The sequence below is a fragment of the Meles meles genome, chromosome 2 (genome assembly GCF_922984935.1).
Source record: "Meles meles chromosome 2, mMelMel3.1 paternal haplotype, whole genome shotgun sequence".
Classification (NCBI taxonomy): domain Eukaryota; kingdom Metazoa; phylum Chordata; class Mammalia; order Carnivora; family Mustelidae; genus Meles; species Meles meles.
The window spans coordinates 173001856-173028405 of record NC_060067.1 but is presented as its reverse complement, the minus strand read 5'-3'; the positions used below and the strand labels follow the sequence as shown (position 1 = coordinate 173028405).

The 26550-nt window shown below is 39.4% G+C and overlaps 1 protein-coding gene across 1 annotated transcript in view; it reads right to left on the bottom strand.

Moving 5' to 3' along the window:
• Nucleotides 1-26550, bottom strand: part of ZMAT4 (zinc finger matrin-type 4) — a 358266-nt gene that overhangs the window by 124180 nt on the left and 207536 nt on the right. The window contains exon 5 of the mRNA XM_045986974.1: nt 5510-5737. Coding sequence (XP_045842930.1) covers nt 5510-5737 — 228 coding nt within the window. The remainder of the gene's footprint in view (nt 1-5509; nt 5738-26550) is intronic.

Sequence of the window (26550 nt, the reverse complement as noted above, 5' to 3'; positions counted from 1 at the left end):
CTTGAGGAGACATTTTTAAGAGTGTAAAACGCTTACACTGAAAACTACAGAATGGGGGCGCCTGAGTGGCTCAGTGGATTAAGCCGCTGCCTTAGGCTCAGGTCATGATCTCAGGGTTCTGGGATCGAGCCCCGCATAGGGCTCTCTGCTCTGCAGGGAGCCTGCTTCCTCCTCTCTCTCTGCCTGCCTCTCTGCCTACTTGTGATTTCTCTCTCTGTCAAATAAATACATAAAATCTTTAAAAAAAACAAAAAAACAAAAAAAAAAACTACAGAATGTTCCTGATAGAGCTTGAAAAAAATCATAAATAAATAAATAGAGGATGTTCATGGACTGGAAGACTCAGTACTGTGAAGAAATTAAATAAATCTCTCCAAATTGATGTATAGATTAAATTTAATCCCATTCAATATCTCAACAAGCTTTCTGTGTAGAAATTGACAAGCTGATTCTGCAATTTATATTGAAATGCAAAGGATTTAGAACAGCCCAGGCAATACCAAGGAAGAAGAACAAAGCTGGAGAGCTTGCATTACCTGATCTCAAGACTTCCATAGTGCTAAAAGAACCAATTCAATGTGGTACTGGCATAAACAAAACAAAGAAATCAATGGACCACAATAGCTTGGATACAAAGAGACTCATGTGCAATCAATAGATTTTTAATAACTGTGCCAAGATCATGCAAGGAGGAAAATAAAACATTTTAACAAATTTTCTGTAAGAACTTGGTAAATGCATGAAAACAAAAATGTATTTCAACCCCATCTCATACCACACACAAAAGTTAGTATGAGATACATCATAATCCTAGATATGAGAGCAAAACCTATGAAATTTGAAGACAAGGGGCGCCTGGGTGGCTCAGTGGTTTAAGCCGCTGCCTTCAGCTCAGGTCATGATCTCAGGGTCCTGGGATCGAGTCCCGCATTGGGCTCTCTGCTCGGCAGGGAGCCTGCTTCCCTCTCACTCTCTCTGCCTGTCTCTCTGCCTACTTGTGATCTCTCTCTGTCAAATAAATAAATAAAATCTTAAAAAAAAAAAAAAGAAATTTGAAGACAAAAACATGTAATACCGTCTTTGATCTTGAGTGCAGGCAAAGTTTTTTCAGATCTGACACAAAAAGCCATGATCATAAAAGGGAAAAAAAAAAGATTAATCAGTCTTTTATAATTTAGTAATGTCTGTTCACCAGACATTTAAGGAAATGAATAGCCAAATTGCAAATTAAGAGAAAATATTTGCAATGTATATGTCTGACAAAGGATGTGAACTGAAAATATATGAAAAGCTCCTACCTATTACTCAATAATAAAAAGACAAACAACGAACACTTCTTTAAAGTAGTCAAAAGACATGAACAGACAGACACCTCACAAAGAAGATATACAAATGACCAATGAGGACATTAAAAGTGTTCAACATTATTAGTAAACTTGGAAATGCAAATTAAAGCCATAATGAAATACTTTTCTACACCCACTAGAATGGCTAAAATTTTGAAAACTGAAAAAACAAATATTGGTGAAAACGTGGGATTTGTTTATGCTACTTTGGGGAATGAAAAAGAATGCAGCTACTTCAGAAAATATGTTGACCATTCCTTACATAGTTAAAAATACTCCCAACTTTATGACCCAGCAATTCTACTCCCAGACAGTCACCAACATAAGTACAACATATGTTGGCCAAAAAAAAGAATGTTCATGAAAGCTTTATTCAAAATAGCACACACACACACACACACACAATCGAGAGGAGAATAGAAAAATTGTGGAACTTTTATATAGCAGAATTCTACTGAGCAATAAAAAGCAAGGGGCCACTCTGCTTTATATACAAGAAATGGATATATTTCAAAAACAATATGCTATGTAAGAGAAGCCAGACACACAGACACAAAATACACGTCTGCCCCATTTATATGAAACTTAAAAATAGGCAAAACTAATCTAGGTGAAAAAAATAGGAAAAGTAGGTCCATGGAATGGAAAGTTGGATGAAATGGGAAGGGGCATGTGGGAGAGTTCTCAGGATAGATAAATTATATCTTAATAGGTGTGTGGGGTATACAGGGGTTTGTATTGTCAAAATCTCCTGAACTATGTAACACTTAAAGTCTACATTTCACAATATGTAAAATAGACATCATTTTTAAAAATCAGAAGAAAAAATAATAATTTCTTATAAAAATATAGTCAGTATCTTTTTAGAAGTAAAAATGATTATCATGTTAAGAAGGTAGGTTTTTAGGTGATTTTTAAAAAAAATTTTTGCTTCCTCTATCTACTCAGCAATAACTGAGTACCTACTACGCATTTGTCATTATCCTAAGCATTTTGAACACATCAGTAAGCAAAACAGACATCAATGTCTGTTTCAATCTAACAATCTATAAGAGTGGGGAAGAAGACAGAAAATCAGGAAAACTGTAATAAGTAAGTAAGCGGTATAGTGCTTAAAAAGCTGAGAAGTTCTGTCTCCCTCCTGATCCCATCTAACCTTAAGAGACTCTTAATCTCACAAAACAAACTGGGGGTTGCTGGGGGGAGGCGGGTAGGGAGAAGGTGGTTGGGTTATGGACATTGGGGAAGGTATGTGCTATGGTGAGTGCTCTGAAGTTTGTAAACCTGGCGATTCACAGACCTGTACCCCTGAGGCTAATAATACATTATATGTTAATAATATAAATAAATGAAATGAATTTTAAAAAACTGAGAAGTTTTATGAAAGAGAAAATCTGAAATGTTGCCATATTGTGCTCTGGCTGCATGACATGAGTTTTTAAAAAGTTATGGATATACTATACTCACTAATTAGTAGTTTTGCCCTTAGTCATTGACTGATAATGCATTAGAAGCATTCCAGAAATAAGGGTATGTGTGTGTGCATGTGTGTGCTGGTTTATCGTCATTGCTGTATTCCTCAAGCTTTTGTAATATTTAATGCCTGAATAAACATATATCAAAATGTCACTTGGGGTGGGTGAAAAGTTTGGTTTCAAGGACATGGTGTTCGATGCTAATCGCATCTCATGTGCTACTGAGTCATAGTCACATTGAGTTATCAAGTCAAAGAGCAGCCCTTTTTGTCTTCTGTATAAAAGACAAGCTGCTCGATGTTACAGAATTCAGACGCCCAAGTCATTAACTGTGGTTGTACATAAAAGATGCAACACTGATAATTCAAAGCAGACAAGAAGAATGTGCTCTAGAAATAATTCTTCTACAAGTCATAATATCTGGCACAAAACATAAATAAAGCCCTATTTTTCTCCTTCAGTGCCCTGCCGTGAAGGAATCACTGAGCCAACTTGTTATCTGCCAGTAACAGTGAGTTTCGGGAAGGCCTTCAGCTGTGGAGAGACTCTGTATTTTTTTTAACAAGACATAGACAGAGAAGACAAGAAATCCCCCAAGAAAAAGCAATAGCACCAACAATTCAAAAGGCTCTGAGATGAAATTAGCCAACATTCTGTCATATGAAGCCCTGTGTTGTTTTCCTATAGCTAAAAACAAACTCGGAATAAAGTGCTTTTAATGTCTGTTCTTATTTGTTGTTCTTAATGATGTATCTTGGAAAAATCCATCTCTAATCAAGCTCTATAGAAGTACTAATAGACCTCCAATCCTAAATCTGTACGGTATCAGATCATTCTTTTATGACAACGTGTTAATTTGCCAGCTTATACTTCCCTGTTTCTTTGCCTGTACGTATATGATTCTGCTCACGTGGAAGCTCACTGAAATGCTACCCACATTTCTAGTTCCCATGAAATCCCCTTCCTGGGTGAAGTCTCCCTCAACCAACAGAACTAGAAGTTTCCCCACCCCTTCAGCTCACCCAGCTGGTCTTAAGTCCCACCTCTCTGATCTAGAATTGTGCCAGCACATTTCCTGACTACAATGAACCCTCTTGGATGCATAGCCCAGTTAGGGGAAGAAGTGTAGGCTCCAAACAGACCCCAGTTTAAACTCAGATTGCATTCTCAAAATTCTCAAAATTGAACTGCAAATTTTGTTATTAGAGCTATTATGAATAATGATCCTTGGCCAGCCCATAAAAGTTCATCTAACCCATATAACACTTGAGGTAGAGTACTCATAGCACCCTTTGCAAAATCATTTTCCTGAAAACGTGTATTTTCTCAGAAAAAAAGTATTTTATGTGATTCTGTTCTATTACACACTGCCAACATGAGTTGATCAAAAATGTTTAGGTGATCAAAAAATGTTTAAACGGTTTTTGGTGATGAAAGATCCTATCAAATTGCATGAATTGGTATATGTCTTCCTAAGGAATCCAGGAGAATGATCCTCCCTAGGGTTCCCGAGTCTCTACTCAGCAGCTTCTGTGAAACCCCATATGAATTTCAAATGCTGCATGTTTTCCATCACTTGAGAAAACATCTGGCAGGGTGTGGTAGGGAAGCTGGGTATTGACCATATGGTAGAACCATCTTACCTCAGCATCCTGGATATTTCTATTAAAGGGACTTGGGTTTGTTTTTTTTTTTTTTTAAAGATTTTATTTATTTATTTGACAGAGAGAGATCACAAGTAGATAGAGAGGCAGGCAGAGAGAGAGAGGGAAGCAGGCTCCCCGCTGAGCAGAGAGCCTGACGTGGAACTCAATCCCAGGACCCCGAGATCATGACCTGAGCCGAAGGCAGTGGCCTAACCCACTGAGCCACCCAGGTGGACTTGGGTTTGTTTTAAGCTATTAATTAGACTCAACATGCTGCTACATTTGGGCTGGATTCATATAGGCACAAAAGTTTTAATAAGATAATGTTATTTGGCCCTTGTAGCATCTTCTCTCATACCGCTCATTTACAAAAGCATTCATGAGCAAAGGCGTTTAAAGATAAAGCAGAGGCAAACCATAAGAGACTATGGACTCTGAAAAACAACCTGAGGGTTTTGAAGGGTCAGGGGTGGGAGGTTGGGAGAACAGGTGGTGGGTAATAGGGAGGGCACGTTTTGCATGGAGCACTGGGTGTTGTGCAAAAACAATGAATACTGTTACGCTGAAAAAATAAATAAATTAAAAAAAAAAAGATAAAGCAGAGGTACACCTAGGTGGTTCAGTCAGTTAAGCATTTGACTCTTGATTTCAGCTCAGGTCATGATCTCAGCATTGTAAGATAGAACCCCGTGTCAGGCTCCACTTGGGCATGGAGCTTGCTTGAGATTCTCTCTCTCTCCTTCACCCTCTGCCCCTCCCCTCTCCTTCTTTTTTTTTTTTAAAAAAAGGGTAAAGCAGAAGGAAGATATCTGGTTCATATATGGGTGGCTTCAATCTGAAAAATAGTCAATAAAAATATGGAAATAACAAAGTTTGAAATGAAGGAGATTATAAAAATTAAGCTAGTTTTCTGCTCATTTCCTTTCCCTTCTATTCCTTTTAGATGAGCCTAGATTTTTCCTTAGTAATCAATGCAATCTGTGAAAACACAATCTTTCTCTGAAAGCCCAGTTCTGAGGCAGACATGAAGAGTTTCTCTTACCTCTTAGTTCCCCCATATCCAGAGTTGTCCCAAGTTGCTCTAACAAAGCAACTCTTGCTGCATTCTTTTTGTGCTTCTTGCCATCGTAATGTTGCTGGGCCATGAGAGGATTGTTAAACCAGGCTGCACAGAGCCCACAGTATCTGTCCGAATCTCTTCTTTGATAGGGAGATGCGACCACTGGAGCAGTGTCCACCCGTGGAGGTTTAAGTGAGTTCAGGGGTGTTGCTGTGAAGGAAAACAACCAGAGAGAACCACAGGCCAGGTTAGTCCATTCCTCAGTATACTCAGTCCATTACTAAGTATTCTTCCCTTCAATATCTGAAGATGGAAAAGTCTCAAGTTCATTCTAGAGCTTGAAATCCAGAGCTTACTGAAAGCAGGAAAATGATCTTTGCCAGCCTTCATTTCTGAAGCTGGGATACCACTGAAAATTCCTAATTTATTAAGATCAGATTTCTCACGTCGTTATGCTTAAATCTGATAGTTTAGGAGACCATTCCTTAGGAAAAAAAGAAAGATTTTCAAAAATAAACTCTTGGAGGTAAGAGAGGGATCCATCAATCAAATTGCAGCCAAAGCTTGAAGTAAGCATTGAGCACTAATGGCTTGAAAGATTCTGAATGAATGAATGAGACATTTGTATGTTATAACTGGAAATAACCAATAAATAAAGGATTTGCCCAAGTGATAGAAGCAGATCTTTCATGTACAAGAATTGCACCTGTCGACAAAATCGTGTTAATTTTATTGTCAGTTTTTTCTGTTTACTGTGATAGGTTATTTTCAACTCATACCTGCTAAAATTGATGTGAATGTACAATATTGTTTTAAGAGACCAAAAGACAAACAGTGGAGAGCAGATGTTGCTTATCTAAACCGAAAAGGCATAATAACACTATTTTAAGATCGCTCAGCCCCAGCTATTAATTTAACACATTCCATTGTGAGCTTTCAGTTATTTTTGGCCCAGAAGCAAAAGAGAACCTAATCGAAGGAGTTTACTAACAGAAAGCAAAAATAACTTCCATCTGCATTACAAGATACAATTTGCTTTCATCCTCACAGTAACTACGACTTGGATTACTGTTCTATAGCTCACACGATGGACTTCCGAGATGCCAAATCATTCACTGGATGATGACATATCTAGTTATGGTAAAGGCAGGACTCCAAACCAAATCCTTAACTTCCAAGGCCCGTGTTCCTTATAATACCTCTAAAGACACTTTTTATACTTCTTAATAAGCAATTTTATAATAAGCAAATTTATCTATTTTTCTAGACCTCAGTCATCTTTGTTCCACATAGGATTTAATTTTGGAAAAAGGTTTCTAATCCAAATATTTTACAAAGGAAAAAGCAATTTAAATTCTCATATGGCCCATTAGTCATAATGCAATATAGCAGTACTTTCTGCTACGTAGGAGTGCAGTTGGCAAAACCATGAATATTAGGGTCATTCCAAGGAAAAGCTGAAATCTGGAACCTCAATAACAAGTAAACACTTAATCAACTGCCCAAGCTTTCAAATCAGTTTAATGTGGGCTTTTTCCCCCTCAGATTAAATAACAGATATACAAATAAATACTTGCTAAATAACATTTTAAGTCAAGAAATGACTAGTATTGTGGCAATACCTTAAAAAAGTATTTTCTTCTCTCTCCAGAGATTTAATCAGATAGAAAATTTTTAGCTAGCTTAGATGAAATTAAATGATATTATTTCTATTGGGACTTAGAGAAACGTTACGTCTCTTAAAAGCCTCATTGCCAGATTCAGTCATATATCACCATGTGAAAATTAAGCCCCAAAGTGGATCACAAGACCTCAGCAGCCACCCAGTATCATCTGTTATGACTTAGAAATGCTAATAAAAGCTACAGCGTTGACCTGTATGTAAAAGGACTTCTACCCACTTTTCTGAAGAAAATTGGATCTTGCTTCCAAAGTTTCCTGCAGCCTTATCAATTTCTGAGGATTTATATCTATCTATTGTTTCTTTATGGCAATGGAAAACATATCAAATGCCTGCCATCAGAATGAATGTTGCCTCTTGAAGTATAACTTCCTTTTCTCTAATCTGGGCCCTAACAAAACATCTGAGTCAATTTTGTCTATTTTGTCTATTGGCAGGGAGGATGCACAACAGAATATCCATCAAATAAGATAATCTTACCTTTCACACAAGAAACTAGGTTCATGCTGTATCTGTATTATAGCTTCTTCTCCTTAATACTGCTCCAAAGTTTAATTTTTCTTAAGCTCCTATTTCCAATGGTCACCAATCTCAGTAACCAAATCTCAATAATTGAACCGATCTCAATAAAAACCAAACCTGGTTTTTATTTCCTAAAAAGGCCAACAAAGGCAGCAACATGAGGGAGTGGAAACCACCTTGACTCAAAAGTCAGAAATCAAGGTTGGGGGCACCTGGATGGCTCAGCGGGTTAAGCCTCTGTCTTCAGCTTAGGTCATGGTCTCAGGGTCCTGGGATCGAGCCCCGCATCAGGCTCTCTGCTCAGCAGGGAACCTGCTTCCCCCCTTCTCTCTCTGCCTGCCTCTCTGTCTACTTGTGATCTCTGCCTGTTAAATAAATAAATAAAACCTTTAAAAAAAAAAAGGAAATCAAGGTTGGGTTAGACTCCATCAGCACTGAGCTGTGTGACCTTTGGCAAATCTCTGATGTGTCTGGTATCCACAAGGTTAAAATTGAGGGTCACCATTTCTTTAAAGCACATAGTGTGGGGTTGGAACAAATTATAGAAACTCTCTCTCTCTCTCTCTCTTTTATGGCTTTGACTGGATGCCAAATTGTGAGGTTATATGGGAAGAGAGCATTTTCCAGATAATAATGCTAAATCTGTGTGTAAGCCTGGATCATAACCTGGTAGTTCTTTGGCAAAAGTATATTATTCTAATAAATACAAAGTAAGGCAAAGATTATTGTTTGGTTTGAAAACACATCATGGACAAAGCAGTTTAACTGATTTACGGTTCATTATTATTTAAATTTCATGGTTTATGTTTTTATTTTAATTGAGAAAATATTTAGTTAAATATTGACTTCACCTCCTCTCTGTACAACTTAAAACCAAGAGTTCATTCATCAGAACCAGTAGTTTTCAACCTTGGGCAAACATTAGACTCCGGAGGAACTTTAAAAATCTCCATGTCCAGACTATCCCCAGGCCAATTCTGCTCAATTACATTAGACTCTTGGGGTAGGAGCTAGGCATCAGGATGCTTTAATGCCCTCCTCCCATACCACCTGGTCCATGTTTCCAAAATACAGCCAATGTTGAGAAGTTCTGATACAAATATTGCCAGACTTCATTTGAATATGACTATACAAAAGTCTTCCTAGATCTTCACATAAAAGAAAGTTACATACTACATCCCACAGCAACAGAGCCAGTTATTTTGTAGACAATAACAGAAATGCCACATCTTTATCTATGGAACAGAAAGAAATAATAATAACTTGGCATTTTTTAAAACCCTGATCAATTTCTCCATATCTCCAAGATATAAAGGTTTCTCCAAAATAGCAGCTAATGTTCTATATTAATATTACAAAAGTTAAATAACAATTATGATCCCTGGTCCCAAGCAGAAAGTCATATGCACATTGAACTGCTAAGGCACTGTACTGCCTACCTTTGACCGGCACCACCCCCAGCTTGGTCTACCGTCTCTCTCCTCCCAGCTAAACACCTGTCCTGCAGGGTGCTGTTCAGTCCCATCTGCTCTGTGAGGCCTTGACAACCCAAAGAAGAAGTAGTTCTCCCTCCTCTAAACTCAAAGCACTGACTAACTGCACAATTCATTTGACATTTCTTAAGCAGTGCCTTATAATCTTGGTTGCCTACATCCGTGTGTGTGTGTGTGTGTGTGTGTGTGTGTGTGTGTGCATGTATAAGGGAAATTAGATCATAATACTTACACTTCAATACTTGATATTCTGGTGTGTGCTGTCTTCTCTAATACATGTCCATAATCCCTTGTTTCAATGTAGAAAAAAATAAAAAACCGCTAAAATTCAAATTTTTCTTCATGATTCATTTTTTGTTAAAAACTGACCTGTGGGGTACCTGGGTGGCTCAGTGGGTTAAAATTTCTGCCTTCGGCTCAGGTCATGATCCCAGGGTCCTGGGATGGAGCCTTGCATCGGGCTCTCTGCTCAGCAGGAAGCCTGCTTCCTCCTCTCTCTCTGCCTGCCTCTCTGCCTACTTGAGATCTCTGTCTGTCAAATAAATAAATAAAATCTTTAAAAAAAAAAAACCTAACCTGAATTCAGAAGAGGCTATATATAGTCTTTATAGAAATATATATATATCTTATATAAATACCACATATATATTTATATATAATTATATATGAATATAAATTTATAAATTAAATAAAAATAAATAAAATGTGAATAAAATACATAATAGATAATATGATCTATATAATCACTTAATGTAAACACCCATACATTTTGCAATAGAATTTACTAAGGTCTCTAAACATGGAGTGCTGTCTTAGATCTGTTGAAACATAATATATGGTATCTGTACCTAGTTTCATATATAAAATCCTAAAATTTCTGATTCTCAAAACACATTCAGCCCCCAGTACTTTGATCAGAAGATCATGGATCTGGAGCCAATTCAGAGTAACTAAAATAAACCCAAGTTGTTCTAATACTAGAGACAATAGAAACAAGTCATTCTCTAAAACTTGATTTCTAAGAATCACCTGACATGGAATCATTTTCAATACCCCTTTTATGTCTTGCATAATTTTTGTCAAGAAGCAAGTTCTCAACTGTTGGCTAAGTTGTCTTGAGTAATAGTTTAAAATAATATGCATCTCTCTCCTATATTTGCTTCTTCCTGGTAGAATAACCTCAGTTGATCTAAGGACAAAAATACTTTCAGTGCACCCGGTGTGTGCCTCTCTCAGAACACTCCCTCACTCTGGAACGTACCACTGTGTACAACCAAACTCTCCATGACTCAGCACGTTGCATGACATCACTCACATAATGTATATATCCCATGCCTTTCCAAATGAATAGATGGATGGATGCTCTTTGTAACAGAAGTAAATAAAGTACCAGCCACCCAGAGTTTTCTTGTTTCTTCTAAATTGTGTCATTCAGGGCTTGAATACTAGTCAATATAAACACAAATACTAGCAACCCAGTGACCAGATTCTGGGTAGAGGTGTGTGTGGTGGGGGGATGAAGACTAAACTGCAGAAAGGCGACATATCAAAATGTAGACACTCATCCCAGTCTCCCTGTCTTGTGAATTCAGCTGGATATACCGAAAGTCAGTATTATCTCAAAATTCTATTTGCTTGGGTGGCCTATTTCTAGGCATTTTTTAGACAGTTCAAAATGCACATCATTCTGGAAATTTTACTTTCAAACAGGAAGCTATTTACTCTGTTCGTTTAGCACGGCATTTAAACTCCACACTCCAAGCTTCTGGCTCAGTACCAACCATCCCTGTTTGCCTGGAACCGAGAAGGTTAGCAAGACATGGGAATTTCAGTGCTAAAACAGGGAGAATCCAAGGCAAATTGGAATGAGTTGGCCATCTTAGATTCTGGGGTCACACCTGATTATCACACTGGAGAAAGGGATTAGTAAAAATTTCGGAAATAACTGCCTGGGACACTAGAGCAGGTCTTCTTTCAACAAAGCAGACAGGATCCAGTAATAGATCTCAAAGCTTTACTGGTCAGATCACCACATGGATGTCCTTAGCCAGAGAAGGGGATAACACAGTCAGCAGGCAATAGTATTCTCACCTGCCTGTCTCCCCTCAGGACCATGGCCTCAGAGTGCCTTTCAACCCCAAAATGTGCAACTTCCACTGACATTCCCTACTCCCCCCTCCCAATCTCTCCTCTCCCTCCTCCCTTGTCCTTTTCATTCTTCCTCTTCCACTCATTCCTGATGTTTTCTAGGCTTTAGGATTACAAAAAATTAGTTCATCCTCACAAAGGACTTACCAAAATAGTTCTAGGAATATTAAAGTATGTGGCTTTCTCACCTAAGATGTTCTTATCCATAATACTTAATTCTTCAAGTTTGTATGATACTGTGCAGTTTATTCCATTCTGTCTGTTCTGTGTATTTTCTTCTTTATGTTGTCCCCAAACCCTGTTTGACCAACGAGGCAGCTTGAAGCTCAGGGAGAGAAGTCAACTGTCACAGGGCCCCATAATTAATAAACAGTAAAGACTATGGCAAAGATCAGATCTTTTTTTTTTTTTAAGATCAGATCTTTTGACACTAAGACCAAGCACCATATTTTAATGCCAACTAGTTTTCTTGTAATGCTGAGGAAGTGATAGGCCAAATAAACAAAAAGATTAACTATAGAGTTAGAACACATTTCCCAGGCTTCAACATCTGTTCTCAGTGGGGATTATTTGGAAATATGCCTTTTCTCTAAAACAGTTCGTCCAATTTCCAGTCCCTATGATCAACAGCCTTTCATTTTTCTCCTTTTTCCTACCCTAAATCAAATTAATGACAGTAGGAATCCTTTAGCAAGTATCACTGTTTTGGGTTTTTTGTTGTTGTTGTTGTTGTTTTTCCCAAATGCTGTTGACAACTAAATTTGACTGGGCCACTCAGCGCCCGGATGAGGTGACAGCTGTCAGTGTGGACGGACAACTCAGTCTTCCAGGCTCTTCTGCAGCCAAATGCCTCAGTTGATGTAAACTGAAAAGTCAAGGCTCAAAATGTACATTTTCTTTGTCTCTTTAGAAGAGGACAGGGACTCCTGTGTAAATGAAAGATGCTCTACAAACATGTGATGAATAAAGGAAGAAAAGGACTGGTACATTTCAGTTAATACCAACTTTGTGGATTTTCACGTTTTCATAAATGGCTTGTGATAGCTACATTTTAAATCTTGAATGATTTCATTGGACTTCACAGTGTTAAAAACAAGTTAGATGATCATATGTGGACATAGATGAAATAAATTATGGGCATCTATACCCATAAAACACCATAAAGCAATTGAAAACACATTTTAGAAAAAAATATATATATATTCAGTGATCTGCAGAAATGCCCAGGATATAATGTAAACGAAACTGTGTTTATATGTAGAGTGCAAACCTAATTACTTATTATTAGATTATACACACCCACCTATTTAAACGATATAAAGACCAGAAGGCTACAAATCAAACTCTCAGCAAAAGTTACTTCGTAGTTGTGGATTATGGTGATTTGTTTTTTACTAGAGGATATACACTCTTTGATGCAGAGGGAAAACATTTTTATTTTACAACTTACCTATAGGCCACATTTCATGCTAACTTGTTTTAGAGCAAAGTGGAGAAAACACTGCTTAAGGGATGTGTGACACCACAACTAGGTCTTAAATTAAATCGCAGAAGATTTTATTTGCAGTGATTTATTTATTAATTTATTGTTGATTTGGGAGAAAATGGATTGGAGAAAACTGGGTCTGTCAGAATATGATGTAACCCAGCTTCTCCTATTTCTCCAAAAGATACAGGGGAAAGCTGCTTTCCCACTGTATGGCAGACCCATCACTCTCGTTATTTTGATAAAATGAAATAACACTCTTCCTTCTCATATGTTTGGAAGTGAGTTCCAGTATCCAAGACTGCAAAACAGAAAAATCCATGTGCTATTTCTTTTTATGCTGTGAAGGAAATTAAAGAACCCTGTAAAATATTTCATGTTCTAACATACATGCCATTAAACACTTCCTGAGAACAAACAAAGGCCAAGGATGACTTAACAGAACCATCATTCCAATTCAATTTTGTATCAAAACTCTAATTATAATCAGCCTATTAACAGGAACTACTTCCTCACCCACATTATATTCATATATCATCAGTCTTCATTAATATAGTATTCATAGATCATTGATTTTCATTAATATAGAATAATTCCCTCTAGTTTCAGTCACTGATTAGGTTCTAAATATCTTAAGTATGCCTGTTTCCTGCAGAACCCTGATCTTTGAAAATGAGCCAATAAACAGAACTTTAGAGAAGATGAAAGTCCTTTTATAATTTTCTCATGTTGTCTGACCAAAGAATCCTAAAGCTGTGATACTCCGTGTTCTTCCATGGGGTGAAAATAGAGGATATGGAATGTAGGTTTCATGACGACAGGAGCTTGATCTATTTTGTCAGCTGATGTATCCCAGGTTTCTAGAACCAGGCCTGGCACACAGTTAAATAAACCCTTGTTAAATAAGGGGAACAGTTGATTCTCCATAAAGCTATCTGTGTAAGAGAAGGAATTTTGCTTTAGGAAATTCTGCTAGTAGGAAGGCATCCTCTCCATCCAAACTGATCTTCAAAACACCTGCTGCATTATGGGTATAATGTGTTCATGGTGTTTGGTCTTCAAACACTATTCATTTAAGGTGTTTTACTCCCTTTGAGTTCAGACTCAAAATCTTTGGTTATGGCCACAGTTCCCAAACTCTGTACAGAGGTACCCTGGAATGATGCAGTGAACATATAGGGAAACCATAAGATTATTTAAAATTCTGAGAAAAGCATAGAAACTTGCATTAGATACCATGGGAACTGCTATCTTGAGTAAGTTCACAGTTTTGACATTAGATGCTACAATCCTTTGAATGAGTTCATATTCTTGTGACCCTGGATATCTGGAGGCTGCTGCCTACCTCCAATCCATCTAGCCAACCAGGGAGGAATGGGAAACAGAGGTAAAAATGTCTAATCTAATCCAAAGATTTGAGAAATTATGCACTGTACAACAGGCAAACACATCCATTAGCAAACGTGGTTATTTAAGGATGAAATACAAATATTAACTTTCCCTTCAGTATGTGCTGGCTGAGTTATTAGGACATAAGTACTTATTAAGTTGTTTGGACACTAAGAGTTATGACATCACCCTAGTATATTTGCTTATTGCTTGAGCCAGAATCAATGGCCTGCTAATTGGGAGCTGCTAGATGCCTTTCCTCATGAACCTCAGATAAGAGGCAGAGTCCCAGAGGGCAGAGTGGGTTTCCCTGGCAGGGATTCCTTGATTCACTGGCACCCCCATGTCCAAGCCAGCAGATGCTCTCCTTGGAGGGAGGAGCTGGAGGGCATCACCCAGATCAGACAGTGTTGGCAGAGTGGGGGAGGACCAGTTAGCTGAAACCCGAGGACTGGTACCAGCTTTTATTCTTTCATTCTGCTGCCATCATCCCTCATTTCACTTAATCTATACCCCATGCTCACGGATGGGAATGATTTACTTATCCAACAGCATCAGCTATTCAACGAGAGAGCCAACTTCCTGGATCATTTCTTATATCCTATGAATATTTATGGAGGATTCAAAGATGAAAAAAGCAAGCAGCTCCAGAAGTACAGCAGAGATAAAGTACAGGCTAAGTTCAGAAGTAGACAGCGAGAGAGGGCAGCCCTTTGGACTGAGCTGAAGGAAGCTGAAACCTTAGAAGTCATTTTAGAGACTTTAGTACTGATACCGTTCCCTGATGAGAATGTGTATCTCTGCTTCACTCTCAACTGGCATGCTCCCCTAATCAGTTTTCCCCACTCAGCCCCAATGACCTTCTTCAGCCTATATCCCTAAAAGTCGCATTGTCCTTAATAACCCACAGTCTGCAGGGTACCAAAACTGCCTCTACTTCATATTTAAAACTAAATGAATATGATTATTAGCTATGCATAGCTTTTGCATGTATTTATTTGGATTTAATCTAGAAATAAAGTACTTTTTATTAAGTGCCACTTGGAAACTGCTAAATCTGAAGGTTCAATGCTATTCTAAGTTAGCTCTCTAAAACCACGAAGCAACTCTAGAACTTCTTGAGGTCTTTGAAGACAGACGGAGCTACTGTACTCCATTATGTTAGGTACTCCCAATACTTGGATCAGGAGAATCCAGGGTGTCAAATGCTGAGGTCCTCCAATCTCTACAAGTTTAAGAAGGTCCTCCAATCCCTACGAGTCTAAAGACCATTTCCTTATACCACTGTTTCTCATATAAAGCAATGAAGTTGGTGGGCAGAGGATGATGGCAAAAAAAAAAAAAAAAGAAAAAGAAAAAGAAAGAAAAGGTTTTAAGTTAGATAAGACTTTGCAAATCGATGTTAGAAAATCATTAGGTTAATTTAGTCCCTGGGGGAACAGAGGCCAACCCAGAGCCTGAATTATTTAGATGTATCATCCATAATTGTTCATTTAACTATGGCTTGACCACAAAATGCATACTTCATTGTTGCCATGCAGACACAGCCAAAAGGAAGTGCATGAGAGAGAATATAAATGATTTCTGTTGGAGAATTTTGAGGACAAAGGTGCCATTAACAGCTAATGAAAGTGATGCTGCTTAAAATTTGCAACTGCAAGAGTGCTCCCCAGACCACAACATCACCTGGCAGTTTCATGGAGATGAAAATCTTGGGTCCCACCCTGGGCCATTAGATGAGAATGGATTTAGGAGATTTTCCAGTGACTGGTATGCAAATTAAATTGGAAAGCACTGGATTAGAATCAGCAGTTCCCAGTCCCTGTAAGGGTTATAACCATCTGGTAGGCATTGAATGCTTATAGACTCTAGGTCCCACCCCAGGCCAATTAAATCAGAACTCCTGGGTGTGGAGCTGAGTTAAACCAGCCTCTTAAGCTTTTCAGGTGCTTCTAGTGTGCAGCCAAGGTTAGGAAGGATCACACTGGAGGGACAGCACCTGACACGGATCTCACTTTATTTCAATCTTACGAAGCATCTGTATTTTTATGTTTCATTCATTCAACTCCATGTATGGGCACCATGTTCTACATTAGCATACAACACCAGTCCTCATGCAGCTTGAAATCTAGAATGGAAATACTATTTTTTTTAATGGAAATGCTTTTAACAGAACTATTTTATTAAGTTGCATTAATTCTACAGAAGCCTATTCACAAAATCGTAAGAGGCAACAGATAGAGAGAAAATAATAGCTTTTGAAAAAAAATCAAACTAGATTTAACTCAGGATAGGGTGATTTTCTGCAGTCAAACTATTTCCTAAAATAAAATGGAGCTAATGGTTCAACCTCATTATCTCTGTTGTGCCTGCTTGATAAAAGTTAGTTCCAAGACATCCTGGCCACAGAGAAAATGAAGACCGAAACCAAGATCTCCTAACTCCTGTTTCATGTTTTCCCATGTCCCACACTGACACTGGTTCTGCCAAATGGACACAGAGGCTGCCCTCAAAGAGACCAGGAACATAGTGAGCATGAGACAAGGGAGTGTGTGGGAAGACTAAGTCAGAAAAGCTCACTCATTGGTCATGAAACGTTCATGTGTCTGTTCATAAGGCTGTGGTGACTACAGCAATCTAAGATTCTTTCAGAGAGATCCAGGATGGATTGTTGAATACTAGGAAGTAGAGAGAAGAGCCAGAGAGGTGGCTTAAGGAAGAAAGGTGTATGAGTAATAAAGGCTTTGGGATTACTTAGCCAGAAGAGGAGAAGCTGAAGCATTACTTAGTAACACTTGAGACACATAGAGGATTATAGTATTTAGACTGATAGACAGCTGTTTTTCCAAACTGCTAAGAAGGAAAAACAGACTGATCCTGAATGGTAGGCCTTTAGAAGACAAGAAGCTTAAGACACGTCTACTGGCCCTGGGGTGGGTAGCTGAGGAAGGTTTGTAGAATAAGAGCATTATTAATACCCAGTGGTGAAAGGGAGAACATTGAAACTATGCCAGATGATGGGACTTTAGAGTTAATGGAATCTTGCTGGAAACAGATGGGTAAGATGGTAACTCAGGATTCTGTGAATTTCTACAAATAACTCGTTCTCCATGCTAGTCATGGGATGAAACAATATTTTTTAAGGAAAAACTTTTGAATATTAAATCATTAAGGTTAGGGAGATGTATGGACATCTTTCTTTCTGACTTATTTTGACTAAAAATGATCTCCCCTTTGTGTTAAGGAAGATCAAGTAAAATGTTCACGTATATGCCAGAGTCCGTTCTTGTCTCCCCTGTCCAGCAGGATGTTTGATGTATGAGTTTTACTAACTGAAAATGAAAGGTCCAGGCATTAAGATTTCATCAGCTCTGTTGACTGAAAAGCAAAATGAAGATGATAATCATTAGCACTTTACACTAATCAAGATATAATTACAGCAGGAATTCCTGAGTACACCTTTAACTCCAGGCTCCTGCTTCTCAGTCATGAAATCCCAACACGTGGTGTAGAGCAACAATCATGCATACAAATGACTGAGGACTCTCCCAGAGACGTCCCTATCTCTCAGCTCTGAGGTCTGCACCCAGAGACCTCCCTATCTCTCAGCACCGAGGTCTGCACTCAGAACTCCCAGACCACGTCTTTAGCCAGTATCATCAATAGTAAGAATGGCTGCAACTCATGGTACCTCGAAGTGGTCAAAATCCTCTTAAAAACCTACATGGGTTCATAATGACAGCAACAGGACTCAACAATGTGTACATCCATCAGACAATTAGAAGAAATCCTACCCAAGAGAAGCAGTTTCTCTGAAGGCTGAGAGTAAAGTAAGAAAACACAAAATTTCATCTTCTCTAGCCTTCAGATAGATAAACTGTTTTGGCATCTATGCCACATTACAATTCATACAACAAAATAACCTACTGAGAAATTAAATAATTGTCTTGTTTCCCAATAGACTCACTTCATAAAAATGAAAGGTGTTTTCCACTGCCTTCCGAAATAGGGGCTAAGTCTTGAAGTCTGGCTTTCCCCACCCCTAGGACAGAATGAACAAATGCACTTATTCTGGGCTGTCTGAAGAGCAAAGGGATCAGAGTGTCAAAAAAGATGTGCTTTCCGATATCAGGAAAGGGATTGTCTTATTAGGGACTGGGTAAAAGGAGGGTTGCAAGTACGGGTAGAGACCTGGGCATCTTAAAAGCAGTATCTAGGGGTGCTTGAGTGCCTCAGTCGTTAAGTGTCTGCCTTCAGCTCAGGTCCTGATCCCAGGGTCCCGGGATTGAGCCCTGTATCAGGCTCCCTGCTCAGCAGGAAGCCTGCTTCGCCCTCTGCCCCTCCCCCTGCTTCTGTTCCCTCTCGCTGTGTCTCTCTCTGTCAAACAAAGAAATAGTATCTTAAAAAAAAAAAAAAAAAAAGTATGTCTAAGGCAGCAGGACATTCCCCAGAAATGTATATAATGGAGGTTTGCCCTTCTTTTCCATAACCTCACTTGACACAAAAGGGATGAAACCATCAGTGAAAGTCTCTAACCTGCAGGAATATATCACCCTGAGAGGGAGACAGATGAGTTGAGATCCACTTCTGAGGAAGCCCTGGGGCTTCACCCATAGCCTGTGGACCAGCCCACAACAGCATCCTGGGTGATGATAAAGTAGCCAGAGCTCACAGGCTGGGAGAGTTCTTTGAGGGTGCCCTTATACCTCTAGGCTGTTGTGCGGCCCTAAAGAGGGAAGAGAGAGTACTCCAAAGGATGACCAAGACTATCCTTCTAACCCATCTTCAGGTATAGAGGACAGGAGTAATCTGCACTGATTTTCAAAATACAAAGAAATATGATATTTATTGTATTAAGTGCTAACCAATAATTCATACTTATTATATGTGATAATTAAAGAAACCATCCCGAGTGTATACAAGATTATTGAGGCTTCCATGTAAAATATACAGATATTTCAAAGGATAAGAATACAGTCTGGGACACTACCAGTTATTTTAGGTAGAATGCTTACTTTACAAGTGCCTTCTCAATTTCATAGACTAGACAGTTTTAGGGTTCTTATCTTTAATGGTTGATTTAAGAGTTATTGCCAGAAAATCTCTCACTCAGAGTTTTTTCTGAATAGTAATGCATTCTGTGTATGGATTCCATGCCCTCACCACATCTCCTATTGTCAGTTTCAGTGTAAGCACAGGAAACTGACAATTTTATTGTTCTACACTATTCCTTCATAAAAATGTGTTAAAGAACACTTTCTGGAATAAAGGTATAACCACATCATAAAAGCTGCTGAAATCATCAAGTGTCTTATACCACTATTTGATCATCCAAAAAAGAAAAGCGAGTTTACGCTATTTAAAAGGATTTGTGAAAATCACCTAGACAGTAGTCTCATTGCTAAAGTCTTTAATTATGTTCAATCTTTGATCTTTTGTTTCTATGGTCATCAAATATAAAATAAAAAAGACAGTAGCCTTGATCTAATCATTGCTCCAAGCCTCTTGTGATCTAGTGCTCAAAAGTAGTGGCCAAAAGAAGTTAGCTTGCCTCACATTGCTAATTTATTTAAACCCCATTCGCTGTATGATAGTCAGCGCCCTGATTCATTTGTTTTCTCCTGACATCGTGACATCATGGAAATATTACTGCAAAACAAAAATCCCTTTGTCATCAACCCGTTATATCCCCCTGGGCAAACAGCTTTACCTCTCTAGGCCCGTTTCCTCATCGGGAAAATGAGATGGTGGAAACAATGATTGGTAGGCACCTTCAAGCTCTGCGATTCTATGAATTTATTATTTGTTGTAGTTGTAAGTCTTAGAAAAGCCAAAGACATCATTGGAACAAACGCACTGATCTAAAGAGGACATCTTAGAACATGCCGGCTTTTCTAATTTAAAAGAAAACGCACCGCTATGAAGATCTGCCTGTTTGACAAAGTATTGTTTGCATCTATTAAAACAAGTATCTAGACAGGCAAACCAAATAACCTGATTCAGATATTAGAACTACTGCAGTGTATGAAATCTTATATGCAAATAAGAGGTGCTGATTGAACCTGGAGTGCATATATTATTTAAAATTTGAATTTATGTAACTTACAAACAGATCTAGAATACCCTGATCTTTATTCATTCAACAGAGAACTCCAATAAGCAATTCCGTGTCTGGCATAGAAATTTATGGAAAAGTTCCGAAGCTCTGTCTCTCTCATTTTCAGCAGGAAATAAGGAAGGAAAGAAGAGAAGCAACAAGATTGCAGAAGAGGAATATATGATAAACACACTTACACACAAGACAAGCAGAGTGGACGAGATCATTGCTTATCTGTTCCTTTCCCCACATTGTTCACTGTTCCTACAAATGAGAAATACTTGCTTTAAAGTTTATAAATATATCTTTGTGGTTTTGCTCTTTCCGATCATTTTAGTGAGAGCCTTAGAGTCTGAACTGTGCTGTTCATTCAGTGAGCCACAATCTGTAGATCATTTTTGAAGCATTATTTGTCACCACCTCAAGAGGAAGGAAAGGTCCTGAAATTACAATCAGAAGCCCTGGGTTCAAGGTCCAGTTATGCTATTTTACTACATAACATCAGGCAAGTCCCTTTACCCTGTCCTCTTAATTCCCTCACAGGTAAAGTAGAGAGAACGATACTTCAGACTTCGTGATTTTTTATGAAGAGCAAGTGAAACAATGAAAGTGATGTTTCTGATAGAATGTCTTTAACATGATCAGTGATGATTACTTATTTTATTATTAGTTTAGATTTTCCCCTCTCAGCTATGGTTTTACCTCACCTGAGGATCTTTAAAATGTTATACATCTTTATTCATTTCTGAGTGATGAACAGATGTTTTGGACTGTTTATAGGTGTAATGAATAAAACGTTTGATGTAGTCAATTCCTGTTATTCCCGGTTAGTTATGTTCCTTACAAAGTCTCCAAAAATCACTGAATAAGCAAATACCAAACCATGGCTCTTTAGGGGAAATTCGGGCTTAGGTTCCTGTGAGCCTGGGGTCACATTTTGGTTAACTGATCAATACAGAACCTTGTTTTATGTGTGCTTCTGTTTAAAGACACCTTATTTAGTACATACTTTGATTCATTAACATTTAACTCAAAGTCAACAACATATAACTCATGCCTAAACTAAGCTAAGCTAACTGGGTGTTGTATGTAAGTGACGAACCACTGAATTCTACTCCTGAAACCAATACTGCACTGCGTATTAACTGGAATTTAAATAAAAATCTGAAACATAAAGAAATGAATTAATTAATTAAGCTAAGCTAAATGCACGTATTTTTTTACCATGAGTTCACATAAGCATAACCAGATTGTACAATGGAGTCTGACATCAGAGCCTTGTTTATACTCTACATTACACAGCATTTCACCTATTTTACCAGGAGAAAAAAGTTTCTTTCAATCAAGCAAGCAGGAAGGACAGGCATGACACTTCCTATAAAGCTGGGAAACCACTGCCCTTGATCATTTTACTCATCAGAAATTTCAATAACCAAGGTAACTTCATTCAAAAATAAAGCTAGAGGTATTTAAATGCCTATCATTATTCTCAATTATGCTTCCAATTCTCACTCACCCAACAAATAATTATTAAATGCCTACTGTGTGCCAGGAAGTGTTCTATGTACACTCATCAACAGAGCCATAATGCCATAATGCCTTCGGAAGTGTCTGCTATCAATCTCGCCCTGTTGTTAAGACATACACACATTACGGCAACTTCAACTCTAAAGGGTCAAAATGAAAGAAAGGTTACTGCCAAGTCTGATGCCATTTCCTGTCAAGCCAATGATGTCTGAGAATTACATCAAAGAGAGTGCTCAATATCCATTTCTGCTAAGAATGATAGATGTATTCATAAAAGCTTGTATGTGAAACAGTAACTTTAAGGGACAATGAATCAACCAGGATAGATTAGGCTCTCCTGCAATAACAAACAACCCCAAAGTGTCACAATAAAGGCATCTTTCTTGTTCTTGCAAAGTCTAATGTAGGTTGAATGGCCCTCCTCTGTCTTGTAGCCTGGTCTTAAGGTAATGCATGTTACATCTACACACAATCAATTCAAAGTCTGGGGAGTGTAGGAAGCAAATGGATTTTGGATGTGGAACTTGTCTGACACAAACACAATTAATTTTCCTGTTAATCTAAATAGAATACCTAACAATAATATCAGATTATGAATAAACTTAAAATTTCCCTTTGATTAATGGGAGACAACGGGATATACCTGTGATTTACAGCTTTCTTCCCTATGCTTTAGATTTCTACTATGTAATTCATATTCTCTTCAAAATAAATGTTTTAAAGAATAGCTAAATGATGTCTTCTTTAGAATTTTGAGTAATAATACAGTCTCCTCCTTATTTCAATGATCTTGTTTGTATGGGTTTATCATGAGAAAGGGGGGGAAACATGAGCTAGCAAGCATCATCTCAGAGCCTGCAGTCTTTGTCATGTACCATCAGTGAAAAGAAGTTGGCCAAATACACGTGCACTCCGTATTTCAGAAAGGGAACTCCTTTGGAAACAAGATCTTTGCAGATATAATTAGTTACGCTGAGATGAGGTCATACTGAATGAGGGCAGGTCTCAAATCTCGTGACTGGTGTCTTTACAATAAGAGGAAGGACACAGGGGCGCCTGGGTGGCTCAGTGGGTTAAAGCCTCTGCCTTTGGCTCAGGTCATGATCTCAGGGTCCTGGGATCGAGCTCCGCATCGGGCTCTCTGCTCCGCAGGGAGCCTGCTTCCTCCTCTCTCTCTGCCTGCCTCTCTGCCTAGTTGTGATTTCTCTCTGTCAAATAAATAAAATTTAAAAAAAAAAAAGAGGAAGGACACAGAGACACACAGGGAAGATAGGCATGTGGCAGTGGAAACAGAGATCAGAGTGATAAGGTTAGAATGCCAAGGGAAGCCAACAGCCACCAGAAGGCAGGAGGAGGCAAGGAAGGACTCTTCCCTAGAACCTTCAGAGGGAATGTGGCCCTGCCCTCAACTCAGTCTCGGACTTTCAGGCTCCGGAACTATGAGAGAATAAATTTCTGTTATTTTAAGTCACCCAGCTTATGCTAATTTGTTGCAGCAGCCCTGGGAAACTAATATAGATTGGATCATAGATTTCATCTTAAGAATTAAAAATCACGAGTTATAAGCATACTAAGACTTTGGCAAAATCTGAGTAATATTCATCTGTTTCATCTTCATAAATGTCTGAGAATTTTAGACTTAGTGGAGACATTGGCTATCAGTCAAGTCTTTAGCTTCTCTGGAGAAATTTCTTGCTCTTAACAAGGGGAGGAAGGATCCCCCTCATTCTCAGCTCTTGGGAACTCCCCAAGGGGCATCTCTCAAACTTTCCTCTGCCCTCAGTCACATCTATCTGCTGACCCCTGTCCCGCCTACTGCCTCCCCCTGCTCCTCAAAGGTTTGTAGAGTCCAGAAAAATGCTTGCATTTTTAAAAAAAATTTTTTTATTTATTTGACAGAGAGAGAGAGATCACAAGTAGGCAGAGAGGCAGACAGAGAGAGAGAGGAGGAAGCAGGCTCCCTGCTGAGCATAGAGCCCAATGCCAGGCTCGATCCCAGGACCCAAGATCATGACCTGAGCTGAAGGCAGAAGCTTAACCCACTGAGCCACCCAGGCGCCTTAAATGCTTGCATTTTATGTACAAACCCACACCAGCAACATTCCTTGCTGCCTCTTCCTTGAGATCATTCATTATCAGGATCAGTGGTCAACAAATTTTTCATGTAAAGGACGATGTAGCAAATATTTCAGGCTTTGTGGACCATGTGGTTCCTCTATTCAGCTCTACCACTGTAGCCCAGAACCAGTCTTGATAGAACATAAATGAACGTGTATGGTTGTTCCAAGAAAAATTTATTTATGGACTGAAATATGAATTTCATATTTTTCCCAGTGTCACAAAATATTCTTTTGATTTTTTTAAACCATGTACAAACAAAAAACATTTTTGGCTTGCAGATCATACAACAGGCCATAGGTCAGATTTGGTCCTCAGGCCAAAATATGCTGATTCCTAATCTACACCAGTGTTTCTTCACTAGAGTCAGATTTGCCCACTAGGAAGCATTTGGTTATGTCTAGAGACTTTTTTTTTAATGGTCACAACTAGTGGGGCTCTTCTGGAATCTAGTGGGTAGAGGCCAGGGACGCTGCGAAACATCCTGTGGTGCACAGAACAAACCCTCACCCAATGGAGAACGTTGCAACTCCTGAGATGAGAAACCCAGGTCGTGATCAAGGATTCCTCTGAGAAACTGATACCCTTCCCCCAACAATCCCCATTGGTTAGAGAGTCACTTATTAATACCTTACTCAATTGGCTCTCCTCATAAATTCTTCTCAGAACACTCCAACCACAATTACTTGAACCTCTTCAATATCCTACTGTATTTGCAGACCTTCCCAGTGTGTTGGTTATTGTATTTCTGTCCGTGTTCCTTCCTACTCCATGGGGAGCCTCCAGAGGGCAGGGGGATGTCTCACTCACCTTTGGGTTCCCAGACTTAGGGTGTTTGCTGAGATGGATTAAGCTAAGAAAATAATGAAACGACACCTCCACGTTATGAATTCTCCTCTGGCAAGTACCAGATGAGGGAATTTCAACTTCGATGGAGAAATGACTTCTATCCCTTGAGGTGGATATTTTCTGTCTGAGAATGCCAGCTTCGCTGGGTGAGTCAGTCACCAACAGAGGGCTCCACGCTCCATGCAGTCTGAACTACCTATGGCCAGAGAGCCAGGTGGGACTGGAACTGGCTGAGCCTCCACTCAGTGAGAAGCTCCATTTAGAGGCAGCTAAGAATGTCCTGTAGCCACTCCTGGAGTCAACAGTGACACATCTGAAGCGTTGGTTGAGCTCCCTTCCAGGAGGCAGGGACAACAATGGATTCGGCAGAACCACCCAGCCCTGACTTTCCTCTGCCCTGCTCCCATCTGACATAACTGATGCTCCTTGGATTCCCAGCTCAGCTTCCTGCCCCAGTCCCTTCCTTCCCGCCCTAGTCCCTTCCTTCCTGCCCCAGTCCCTCGCCCTGGCTGTGCTTCCTCCTAAGACTGCTGTCATCAGCTAGTCTGCACCCTGGATGGCCAGCCCAACACGTTTACTAACATCTCCCTGCCTGGCACACAATCCAAAGCCTCAGTGGCCAGCCTTTGGAACATTCAGGCTGTTTCTCCGTCTTCCAACTTAACCTCTGCTCAAATCTGATCTCCTGCTTATTTCTCTTGGTTCTCCCCCTTTCCCCCTATCTACACAGTCACACTGACTAATGTTGTGTTTGGCAGATTTCTGGAGTGGTTTTGATTCTTCTCCCCGCCCTCCCCCCTCCAGGTTTTGGGACTGTATACCCTGGCCCATACTTCTATGTACTAGGACTCAAGCAGGGACTGAACACCAGATTATATTTTTTTGTTACTCTCTGTCATGGAGAAGAACATGGCAGGCCAGCCTGTGTAGGAGAACGTGGCAGAATTCAGAATAAGTATGGAGAAGCCGTTCCTCTGTGAAGAGTGCTTAAAGACCGATGAGTGAGGTAAACTCACCGAAAGGAAGCAGCCGGGGACAATACACAATAAGATATTTTAAGTGCAAAATTATGCAGCACAGTGTTCAGAGAAGAGTAAATAAAAATAGCTCCATTTCCTGAGTGGACAGAGCTAAGCCTTATTGAGCACTGTGACAAGCAGTTTGCATTTCTTAACCAGCTCGCACAATCATCATGGAAAACCCTTAATACAAGTCATAGCATTATACCCACTGTACGGAGGGGGAAAAAGAGGCTGAGGCAGGTGAAGTCCTCTGCTAATAAAGGGGGCGCCACTTTGGTCTCCCTTCAAAGCCAATGCCATATGCCTTGTGATTTCCAGCAGCCATGACACACTTCAGAGACCCTGGGAGGCCTGCTCCAATGCTTGGAAGGTGAAGCTACGGAGACCCAGAGCAGGAAGAGGGTGGGGTCTCTGGGCTACAGGACAGTGGCAGGGAAGGCACAGCAGGCTGGTGGTACAGGAGACCTGTCTGCCAAAGCACTGGAGAAGGTATGTGGAGCAGAGAGAGGAAATAAGCTGGGAGGTTCGGAAGAGCTAACTTTTTGGAGCTCCTGCACGCTAGGAGAAAGAATTCACCTCGCTATCAATGGAAATAGACCAGAGGTTTTGCACGATATAGTGATAAGTTGTATTTGGGGAGTAAGACCCAGATATGAAGATAGACTTTTTGTTCCTCAGGCAAGTCCCTGGC